General features: G+C 39.2%; 1 protein-coding gene across 4 annotated transcripts in view; it reads right to left on the reverse strand.

The window, feature by feature from the left end:
• Positions 1-1,401: 1,401 nt before the first annotated feature.
• Zbtb44 (zinc finger and BTB domain containing 44) overlaps positions 1,402-11,583 on the reverse strand; it is a 53,688-nt gene continuing 43,506 nt past the window's right edge. Inside the window, exons 5-7 of one of the 4 annotated variants that reach the window (XM_023701441.1) lie at positions 7,016-7,125; positions 4,807-5,107; positions 1,402-2,613 (exon numbers count right to left, since the gene is read on the reverse strand). In XM_023701441.1, the coding sequence (XP_023557209.1) occupies positions 2,343-2,613; positions 4,807-5,107; positions 7,016-7,125 (682 nt within the window). In that variant the 3' untranslated portion in view covers positions 1,402-2,342. Of the gene's footprint in view, positions 2,614-4,806; positions 5,108-7,015; positions 7,180-11,583 lie in introns of all 4 variants that reach the window. The other 3 variants (XM_023701440.1, XM_023701439.1, XM_004641429.2) reach the window with 3 other exon arrangements.

The raw sequence follows: 11,583 nt of genomic DNA on the forward strand, positions 1-11,583 counted from the left end.
GAAAAAAGAATATCCAATGAATTCTTCATTGTAGAAATATAGTCAGAATACCTTAGAGCCGCAGCTGCCAAGGGCTCTCCTACTGTAGAATTCTCAGGAGAAGGGATACACTACAACACTTTCAACTGGGAGGACTATCAATGACTTAGGCATTTTTAAAGTTTCTTTTCTCCTTTTAAAAAAAGTAACTTGGAATGAGGAGCAATAGTGCTTCCTATTCTTTGTCTTATTAACATAGGATTTTGAGATTAATTTATAGTTGTAATGGAGACACAGCAGTCTTTTGCACTAAGTAATTTAATCCTAGTGAAGAATCATAAATTGTAGAAACCCTTAACTTATAAACATTGATTTTCCTGAAGGATACACTTATGTTTGGGAGCATATGGATTAAAATGAAAAAAAAAAAAAAAAAAACAAAAAAACAAAAAAACCACACAAGTTTGTAAGTGAAACACACTAATGGAAATGAGGGCTAAAGGCAGAATGAGTAAAAAATAGGTTCATGAGTGAGGCATCAAAACTGGAAGGGGGTGATGTAGCTTATGGTCATGCTCACGTCTAGCATGGGCAAGACCCCGGGCTCCATCTCCAGCACCCAGCCCAAGCTGGAGTTAAGGACAGCAGAGTGTAAGCAGAGATAGAAAGAATATTAACCGAAAAAAGTTCTAGTGACTTGACTTTTTCTTTCTTGACATTAATGGGATGGGAGGAATAAATTATACAAAAACAAACAAATTGCTATAATTAAATGTATTTAGTAAGGCCTGGCACCTGAATAAACTTCAAATCTCTGTATAACTTTTCTCTAACCTATTTCATAATTTTCTAATCAGTTTTATAATTACTGAACTTCGGGTCTTTTATATACATAAAAGATGCTAAAAGTTCATTATTCGTGGAGTCGTATTTTTGAACAAAGTCAAAGATGCTTTAATGACACTAGACAAAATATACATCCCAGTCTTCTCTTATTTTTTGGTTTCTCAAGAGGATATTGCTCTGTAATTCAGACTGGACTAGAATTCAACACGTAGCCTAGGCTGCCTTGAACTTGCAGTGACCCTTTTGCCTCAGACTCTCGAGTACTGGGATTGCAGTTGTACATCACCGCACCTGGCTATCCCAGTTTTGAGCATCGTATAAATTTCATCTTTTTAGCAGCAGAAAAGGTGATACTCATTACTTTAAGGTTTTTAGGGTTTTTTAAGTCTTAACAATTTTCTCTCTTCTTCCAGAGTAGTAGATGATCCATTTTATAGCCTAATTTTTAAATTATTGCTTACACTGTGCAAAAACTATAGAAACTGCTATAATAAATTTGGCAATGTCTTAAACTATTTTGGAATACGGATAATATCACTGTCATATGGGATTTTGTAAACAATCTTAGTTAAGAACTTAACCTTAACACAGAATTCTTTATTTTGTCCAAAACAGCACAGTAAAAACATCTCCAACAATACATAAACCTATATATAAAATATAGAGTATCTCTAATAGCTTTACTTTATATGGTAGCACACTGGTAAATACAAGAAAAAGTACTGTTGACGGGCCACAGAGAAGAGTGACTGGAGCAATGACCTAATAATTACAAGACATTAACCTCCAAACAACAGGTAAATGTCAATTTTAGCCAGAAAAGTAGAAGAATTTCTATGAAGCTGAGCTTTGTGTATTTCGTTCTGTGTTCCTGGTAGTGTCATCCACAGTCTGACTTCTCAGGCATGGTCTTTGCCTTTGGAGTGGAACTAAAAGGCATGGAGGATGCCGATCCAAACCAAATCTTCATCTAAAAAAATCGTAATAGAAATGACAAAGCTTAAAAAAAGTATGCTGGATTTCAGAAGTATTTAGTAATTTTTAAGAAAGTTCACCATGAACACTTCCAAAATCAGCTGGCTTTACAATGTCCTATGCAGAAGAGTAAACATCTACTCAAGCCATTAGTTAAATTCTGCTTAGTAATTTGTTTCTCACGTACCTTTTTATCTTAGGATAATCAAACCAATAATCACCTGATTTATTTTTTACCTAATGATCTGTTGTTAGCCTATCTTTAATAATTAAATGAAAAATAACCTGGTACATGTCTGAAGTCAACTGGTTCTCCTGGGTTTCATGAGTTCTACTAAATTTCAACATCGTGTTATTATGTCCTGACAGAAGCAATTTCTCAGTTAAGAAAATAAAACATCAGTTGTAGGACTTACAAAATGAAAAGGGAGATTCTTTCCCAAACCTTTTCTTGCTTAAAAAATTAGATTAAATTTAAATGTACAAGACCAAGCACAGGCACTTTCCAAAAAATGAAGCCAAACCACAAAACTACTGGATAGTTATAAAAGACAGCTCTGACTGGGGGGATCCTCGCTGGCAGCATCAGCATGCACGCCGGGCTTCGGCTGCTCTGGCACCTCCTCTTCCTTTTCTGCCAGCCCAGCAAGGGATCCCAAGGGGAAGGTGCTTTCACAATTCTGGGTGGAGGAGACCTGTGAAATTACAGGCATTTGAACAGAAGAGTTGCTTTCAAAACCGTGTTCTCCAAGATCGTACTGAACAAGGGTCTCTTCTTGGTCTTGGTTTAAGTAGTCCGGTACTAGGAAATCACTAGGTGAGAGGCAAAGGGTGAAACATGAGTTAACTTGAAATCAGTAACAGAATACAATAAAAGACACAAGCTGCAAATCAAGACTGGGGCCTTTTATTTCATGAATTCTCAAAAAATGTTAGGGCTCAGAACTTTCAACTTATAAACATTCCTAAATATGAACCAAAGTCACCCATCAGAACAAAAATGCATCAGTCCTTGAGGATCCTCAAGAAGCCTCAATAGCCTTTCTTGGTCTATGTTTATTGACAAAACAAATCTAAGTAGACTGTTCACTTATGCAGAGGCTATCTGAATAATTTAAATGTTCTAACTTTTCTAGGATTACACAATAAAAGGCATACAAACCCATTCTACTGATTAAGAAATTAAATCATGAATACATAAATGACTTAAAAATAATGTGTAAAGATGAGAAATATAGAAAGACAATTTATGTGCATCTTGCTATTAGATCTGAACATGGTAATAAATTATGTCTGAATCAGAATTTGGAAATGAATACCTTGGATTATTTATGTTTGTCCTAAAAAAGCACTAAATTACTGGTTTGCACAGGAAATATGAACAGTAAAATATACTGAAATTTTAATAGTGTGTATTTTCTAACCATTCTGGGGTATTTAAACAACAAACATGAAATAAGTCTTATCATAAATGCTCTATCTAAATCTTCATTACCAAAAAGGCTCATTATACTAGGACTATCATTATTAATACACTCGGGCTGGGGATAGAGCTCAGTGGCATAAGCACCTGCCTGGCAATCGCAAGGTACTAAGTTTGATCACTGGTACCACAAAAAAAATAAAAATAAAAAACTAATACACTTGATACAGCCATTTTATAATTGTTTAGCATTCATAGGAAAACTCAACTCTGCTCATCTGCAAAGCAATTTCAAATGTTCTAAATTGAACTCTAGAAAATTTTAGACTTTTGAGGGGGTTAGAAAAAAAGAATAAAGGATAAGGATTCTGCATAAGACACAGAAGTTGTCTGTTAACTTGTTTTAGTTCAAAACAACTATTTTAATGTGGTATGTATAATCTAAGTTTGTGACAATTGTGCAGAATTAGAAACAAATCAAATAGTGTAAAGGGAAAAAGTCTACGCTGGAGTACAGTGTGAAGGGAAAAAGTCTACACTGGAGTAATTTGGAATTTACTGAAAAATATTTTCAAAAATAAAAGTGATTTAAAATGTAAAAATTTATTTTATAATAAAGGTTTCTTACAGTAGTGAAATTCTCATAAAGTATTTTAAAACATACAATAGAAGTATCTATCTGGAGGAGGCCTTAGAAACTATGCTGTTCAGAATGTGATCATTATGCATATCTAAAATGTACGAATAAAATCTAATTAGAAAAAAAAAAAAAGAAACTTTCGTTCAAAGCTTACATGTCCTCTCTTGCTGAACTTCCAGCTGTTTCACCTGTGAGGTACCAAGTGTAATCACAGAGTGGAGACAGAGCTAGAACCTGATCTCCGTGGGAGCCCTGAGCCAGAAAAGCAACTCTGTTACACACAATCAGGGTTCTAAGCTGGAGCTCTGAACTGAAACAGGAAAGACTTCAGTGAACCTAAGTCATCTCATCCATTATGGTTACTGTCAGAGTACCTTTTTTTATTGAAAAGTGGGTATTCATTTACATAGGATGGCAGGGGACAGAGAGAGAGAGAGAGAGATGCCGGGAGGGTGACAAAGAAGGGGGGAGGGCAGGAGAGAAAAGCAGTTAAAATATTTTACTAACATCCACAGTGTGATGTAACCTGATATTAAGTATCATCTGACACAGTATACTTTCTAAAAAGATCTACTTAAGGCCTACTACAGGATTACTTGAACTTCATATTATTATTATTATTACTATTTTTAAATCAAGGATAAGTGGACTACTTCTATAGGAATATATGTATATATCTATATATATACATACAGATTTAAAATTTTTATTTTGTAGGAAAATATTTTGAATACCAAGTATGAAGTATTTATAACTTTATATACTTAGGAGATCCAGAAAACTTTTTATTAGATCAAAAGATCATAGAACGGATACTGGGAATTTAAAAGTAAATATAATGATTAGTTGGCAACCTCATAAAATAACACAGCAGGCTGCCCTGAAAGCAGGAAAAGAGAGTTCAGAAAGCAGTTTTCCTGGCGCGTCTTGTTGTGCACCTCACCTGCTCTGGAAGTAGTTTGCTAGCTCTGATGCTTCATGGTTCAGACTCCTCAGGTGCACGATTAAATTTCCAGAGTTGGTGAACATGGCGCCACATGTTTTGCACTCGTAAATCCGAGGCTTGCGGATAATGTGCCGGGAAACCCTCATATGGTGTTTATATTCCCCGAAGGAAGTGAAAGTGGCACTACATATCTGGCACCGGAAACAGCGTTTACCTTCATGCTTTAGGCGATGCATCTTTAGCGAATAAGCCCTGGTGAACTTTTTCCCACAGCGGTCGCACTGAAATGGTTTAATTCCTAAAAAAGTAAAAGAAAATAACATGAAAACAATAAACCAAAAGGTCATAAACCTAAAAAGTTTCTAAATCAAGTTTTGTTTCAAGAACTTAAAAACTATCATCAAAAATTATTTTATTTTGATACATCACAGAAGGCAAATAATATGTAAAAATTACCAATATTTAAAGGTTAAGGTAGGGTGGGGAGGAGGTAACAGATGATAAATTTGACTTCTGAAAATTTTAAATCATCTACTTTACAGACTTCACAATTTATTTTAACCACAGTATTTAGACAGAACTGAAATTCTCATATACTAGCATTCATAATTTCATGTTCCTTATCTGAGAAGAAAATGAGAAAAGAAAAGGAAAATTTTAACATTTCCGTATGTAATGACCACGACAGGATCATTGTTTGATGAAGTGGCTCTCTCAGTGGTTCACACTGATGGAAATTAATAAATGAAGTACAAGGCACACTAACTGTGGTATCCTTAACACATCATAGTTCAGAGCAAATAAATTTTAAAACCTAAAAAAGAAAATTTAAAGCCTGTAAAACACAAACTGTACACTTAACAACACTGCAGGAAACGTGTTAGGACAGGGACTACAAGGACTGTCTGGGGGAAAGAATGGACGTTAAGAGTGGTCACCTTTATGTGACCACTGAGCTCAAGTTTCAATAAAATCTCATCTACACATTCATCCAAAATCTCTTGAACACTAGAAAGAAACTACAGAGCTGACTAATCAAAGCACAGAAAAATTCAGGATCTATGAAACATAACAGTAAAATATACATACATATACATATATATATATATATATATATTTTTTTTTTTTTAAATTTAGTACAGAGTCTATAGTGTCTTATTACACAGATCAGACTCACAGTGATCCTCCTGTTTTCAGCCTCCCAAGCACTGGGATTACAGGTATGCACCACCCACCACACCTACTCATATTAAATTTTTTAAAGCACTTTTTATTTGGAAATAATTTTAAACAGAAAAGTTAAAAGAATGATACAAGGAACAACCATTATCTACTTTAAAAAAAACTTGGGCTGGCAAGATAGCTCAGTGGGCTAACTGCCTGCTTAGGTGAGCGCAGGGCCCAGGTTTGATCCCTGGCATCACATGACATGCCAGCCCTGCCCCCGGCACACTGAGCCACCACAGAGACTGGGTGTGGTGGTGCATGTCTGTAATCCCAGCACTGGGGAGGATGTAAACAGTAGGATCACTATGAGTCCGAGCTGCGTAGTGAGACCCTGGACCAAATACATTAAAAAGAAAATTATTTTTTAAATAAAACAAAATTGTAATAAACAAAAATAGCATTAGAAACAAAGCAAAATTTCACTAAACAAGGTAGTAGAAATTAACAGTGGGTGCTGTGTTGCATGATGTTATCTTCAAATTAGTTGTTTAGGTTACCAGATATAAACCTACATAACTGGTTTAAAAAAGAGAACAGAACAATAACAAAAAACTTATAAGAAATTTAAAAAAAAAAGAATTTTTTAAAAAAAGCAATTTTAAGCAGTAATGGCTTTCAAACTGCTGCTTCTGAAAGGAGCACTATCTGCTTTAATAACCACTTATTTTACCATTTGTGTTTTTGTTTCATGTACAGATACACACACCCCTGAAACGTACCTTTTAGTTTATACCTTACACATTGCACGCTGCCTGTAAGTTTTAATCAGATACAGTACTTAGTACCTGTGCTAAGTGCATTAAAGAACAACTTTCTCATAACTGCACCATTTCAGCAAAAGGCCTAAGCTAATCCGTTTTTCATCTGACTTCCCAGAATTTTTATTCTTTTCTCCAAGGTACATGCTTTTTATTTTAACTGGGTTCCAAAATAAAATGTTTGAGACTGTTCACTTACACAACAGGGAAGATGCCATTACCTGAGTGGATGAGCATGTGCTGCTTTAGGTTCTGAATACGGGTGAATCGCACCCCACAGGTCGGACACTGAAAAGGTCTGTCTGGACCATTTGGACTTGGTCGTTCTGTACTGCTGGTAGAAGGAGCAATGTAGAGTTGGTAGGGATACTGAACATTTTCCAGTCTAAAAAAATAAACCAAAAAAGGCAACCAGGCTCTGATTTTAAAGTTGAATAAACATTTCTGCAGGTCAACTCTAAATGAAAAACACTTCGAGACTTTTTAGAATAGTTTAGCCACTAGATCATGAGTTTCACTTAGAAAATTTTATTTATTTATGTGTGTGTGTGTGTGTGTGTGGCCAGCTCAGCCCACCAGGGGGCGGGGCTGGCTGGCATGTGGTGCTGGGGGATTGAACTGCGGTCCCTGTGCTTTGCTAAGCTTGTTCTAAGTAGGTGCTTTAGACCACTGAGCCATCTCACCAGCCCCATGAGTTTCACTTAGAACAATCATAAAAAGCAAGAATGGAAACACAACTACAAATGTCACATACTGTTTTAACTTAAATAATTTTGGGGGGTCTTTTCGAGACAGGGTCTCACTCTGTAGTTCAGGCTGGCTTGAGCTCACTCTGTAGCCCAGGCTGGTCTCGATATCTGCAATGATCCAGCAGCCTTAGCCTCCCAAGTACTAGGGTCACAGGCTGAGCCACCACACCCGGCATATGTTACATATTTTCCACCTCTCTAATCCCTTCCTTCTTGCTACTGCTTTAACTTAGGCCTGCTTGAATGCAGACCTGAATTAATAATTCTATCTCCACACCCCTCTAAATCACCTTTCTCACCAAATCACAGTTACTTTTTATGGCTAAACCAGCCTCCCTCATTAAAATCCTAGAAGCATTATCCTCCTAAATGAAATCTTTTTTTTTTTTTTTTAGTACCATGGATCAAACTCAGGACCTTGCACCTGCTAGGCAGGTGCTTATGCCGCTGAGCTGTATCACTAGCCTAAATGAAATCTTAACCCCTCTATAAGTTATCTAAGACTTCTCATATTTGAAATCTACCTTCAACAGCCTCTTTCCTTTTCTTTCAAGGGAGGAAAGTTTATTTATATTAGTTTGTAGACATTTCAGTCCGTAATCAGCTGGTTCCAAGGCAGTGTGGCTTGGCACAGGGGTAATGCAGAGAGGAAGCAGTTTATGTAAGCAGAACACAGCAAAAGCAAGCAAGGAAGGAGAAAAGAGCCTCACTGCTTGCTTGCTTGCACGCTCTCTCTTTCTCTCCCCGCCCCTTGTATTTGGTCCAGCGTCTCACTAAGCAGCTCAGACTCATAGTGCTCCTCCTGTTCTCAGCCTCCCCAGCACTGGGATTAAGGTGTGGGCTGCCATGCTGGGTCTGGGTGGCCAGCTCAGCATGCACAGGAGGCGGGCCCAACGAAGCATGTGGGGCCAGCAAGGCATGTGGGATGATGACCCCAGTCCCTGTGCTTGCCTAAGCAGGCCCTCAGCCCGCCGAGCTATCTTGCTGGCCCTGAGTCTCACTTCTCATACTCCACATATCCCGTATCAAGTAATTCCTCTGAAGTACCAAAATCCCTCTCAACACTCTACTTTTGCACACTAACTTTCTCTACTAGACTACCTTCTTTGCTACCTAACTTCTATTCATTTTAGAAAATGCACCAGGCATAGTGATATGTGCCTATAATCTCTGTACTTGGGAAGCGAAGGCAAGTAGGACTGCTACAGGTTTGGGAAGAGCCTGGGATACACAGTGATTTCAAGGCTAGCCTAAACTACACTATACAGGAAGAGGCCGTCTCAGGGGAAAGTAAGTAGCTGAGCTGCCGCACCCTGCTTCTGGAAGACCTGATTTATCAGTGCTCAGGCAGGTGCTTCCCAATGTACAGCAGCCAAATCTGCCGTCACTCAAAATGCCTTGCTTACTACTTGTCTGTCTTCAACCTCTCTCCTAAATTGAGCTCCTCGAGGAAAAGGGCTCTGTACTTCACCTGTATACCCCCATCATTCACACAGCATTTAATACACAGTACAAGATTGGATTAGTATTTGGAATTAAGAAATCTAGGCATAGAAATAATTCTGATTCCTAATCTGCTCACACAGGGTTAGCTATTCAATAATAACCTTGCTGAGATCCTTGAATTCTTCAAGTTTTTATCTTTTTTTTTTTTGGTACTGGGAATCAAACTCAGGACCCTGTGCTTGCCAGCCAGGCACTTGTACCGCTAAATTATACCCCAGGCCTATCAAGTATAGTTTTTAAGATGTCCTACAATCTGTACGAAAAGTTTATTTTTTTAAAAAAAAGTTTATTCATGAAGCCAATACTCAATGATGAGAAGGAATCTATTATCAAGCAAAGGATCAGAGAAGACAGAGCAGGACAACATACATACTTGAATGCTGGTACAGGCTGGTGATCAGGAAAGGACTTAGAACTAAGACCAAATAGTGATCTACAGGTTAAGGGGAAGCCAGTAATTTGAATGGAAGTCAGAGGAGAACACATGTCAGGCACAGACCATGAAGTAGGAGCAGGAAGGCCTAAAAGGCACGAACAATCCAAGTACTTCAAAAACTGACAGGGGCTGGGGAGAGAGCTCAGTAGAATAAGCGCTTGCCTGCCAAGCGCAGGCTTCTGAATTCAATCCCCAGTACTGCAAAAAACAAAAACAAAAAAACCCTGACAGAAGGTCAGTGTAGCTAGAATGTAGAATGCAAGGGGAAGAATGGTCTGATGGGAGCCCAGGCATAAGTTCTATCCTGTAGTGTCCCTGTACAGAGTCTAGTTTTTAAGTATGAACAGACAATGTTAATTATCTACAACTTAAACCAGTGAACACCTGACTTAGAAAAATGATGACTCTGGCCATTATATGAAGAACAGACTTGAGTATGAAATAAAATTATGGGCTACTTTGAAGATCACTGCAGTAGTCAAAGCAAAATATGGTGTTGACAAACTAGGCTGGTTAAGTACAGACAGAGGAAAGAGTATTCTAGAGGAAGACTTGATAAGGTCTATTTTAGGATGAAATTCAAGGAAAAAAAATATGGGAGTGATGAGAGAAATAATGACTGTATCATGAACTCTCAGAGATTAAAAAATTTGGAAAATGAGAAAAATTTGGAAAAAAGACTGGAGGAACAGGACTTCGATAGCAAATTAGAAAAAGAATTTTGTCTTGGCCTTAATTGTGAAAGGCCTGTCATCCTGCTAGGTGAAAATATCAAGCAGGAAGGGTTGAATGAACATGATTTCGGAACAATGGATACTAGGACTAGGTGATACTATTTTTTTTTTTTTAGACAGGCTCTTGCTATGTCAGGCTTTGAACTTGTACTGATTCTTGCCTCAGCCTCCTGAGTGCTAGAAATTACAGCTACCAAGCCAAGCAAGATAACTATTTATTGATGGTCTTTTTGAGTCAGGATTTCTCTATGCAGTTCAGGATAGTCGACTTTTTTTTTTTTTTTTTTTTTTACATTTATTTAGTGTGTGTGTGTGGCCAGCTCAGCCCACCAGGGGGCGCGGCTGGCTGGCATGTGGTGCTGGGGGATCGAACCGTGGTACCTGTGCTTTGCCGAGCTTGTTCCAAGTAGGTGCTTTAGACCACTGAGCCATCTCTCCAGCCCCTTCAGGATAGTCCTGAACTCACTTCATAGCCCAGGTTGGCATTAAATTTGTAGTGATCCACCTGACCCAACTTCCTCAATGCTGGGACTGCAGGAGTGCACCATCACACCCATCCAAGGCAACATTTATTTGTAGCTGGCCACATCACAAATATTTTTATACATCTTAGTGGCATATGCCTATAATCCCAGCAGTGCTTGGGAGGCTGAAAACAGGCGGATCACTGAGTCCGATCTGTGCAGTGAGACCCTGTACTAAATATGATAAATGAATACATATTTTATACACCAGATTGTCTGTGTTTTTTTTATAAGCAGAATATATTTATTGAGATAAAGAGCATAAAGAGACCCAGTCCTAGCCCAGGTCCAGTGAGTGTGTGGAGAGCTTCCTGCTGCCCTGCGCCGGCGGGACCAGTCCCAGCCCAGGCGGAGCGTGGGCCGGACCCTCTCCCACCCCCTCAGGCCGCCCCCCCACCACTCCGCCGTACCTCCCCGACCCCTCCCACCCAGTAGGAATTTCTGCCGACTTCCAGAAACCCCCAGACCCAGTCCTAGCCGAGGTCCGGTGAGTGTGTGGAGAGCTTCCTGCTACCCTGCGCCGGCGCGACCAGTCCCAGCCCAGGCACAGCGTGGGCCGGACCCTCTCCCACCCCCTCGGGCCGCCCCCCATCACTCCGCGGCACATCCCCAACCCCGCCCGCCGAGTAGGAATTTCTGCCGATTTCCGGGAACCCCCAGGCCCAGTCCTAGCCCAGGTCCGCAGCGGGAAGGAGCTGAGCACAGCAGCCAGACCTGAGCCAGACACAGCTGGATAAGTCCAAACTCTGTAGAGCTCCACCTGAACTTCAGTACCTGTGAAGGTTATAACTGCAGCAAAGATCTACAACAAAGGGCAGAGGACAGTGCTACACAAAATGA

The sequence above is a fragment of the Octodon degus genome, unplaced genomic scaffold (genome assembly GCF_000260255.1).
Source record: "Octodon degus isolate 3935 unplaced genomic scaffold, OctDeg1.0 scaffold00136, whole genome shotgun sequence".
Classification (NCBI taxonomy): domain Eukaryota; kingdom Metazoa; phylum Chordata; class Mammalia; order Rodentia; family Octodontidae; genus Octodon; species Octodon degus.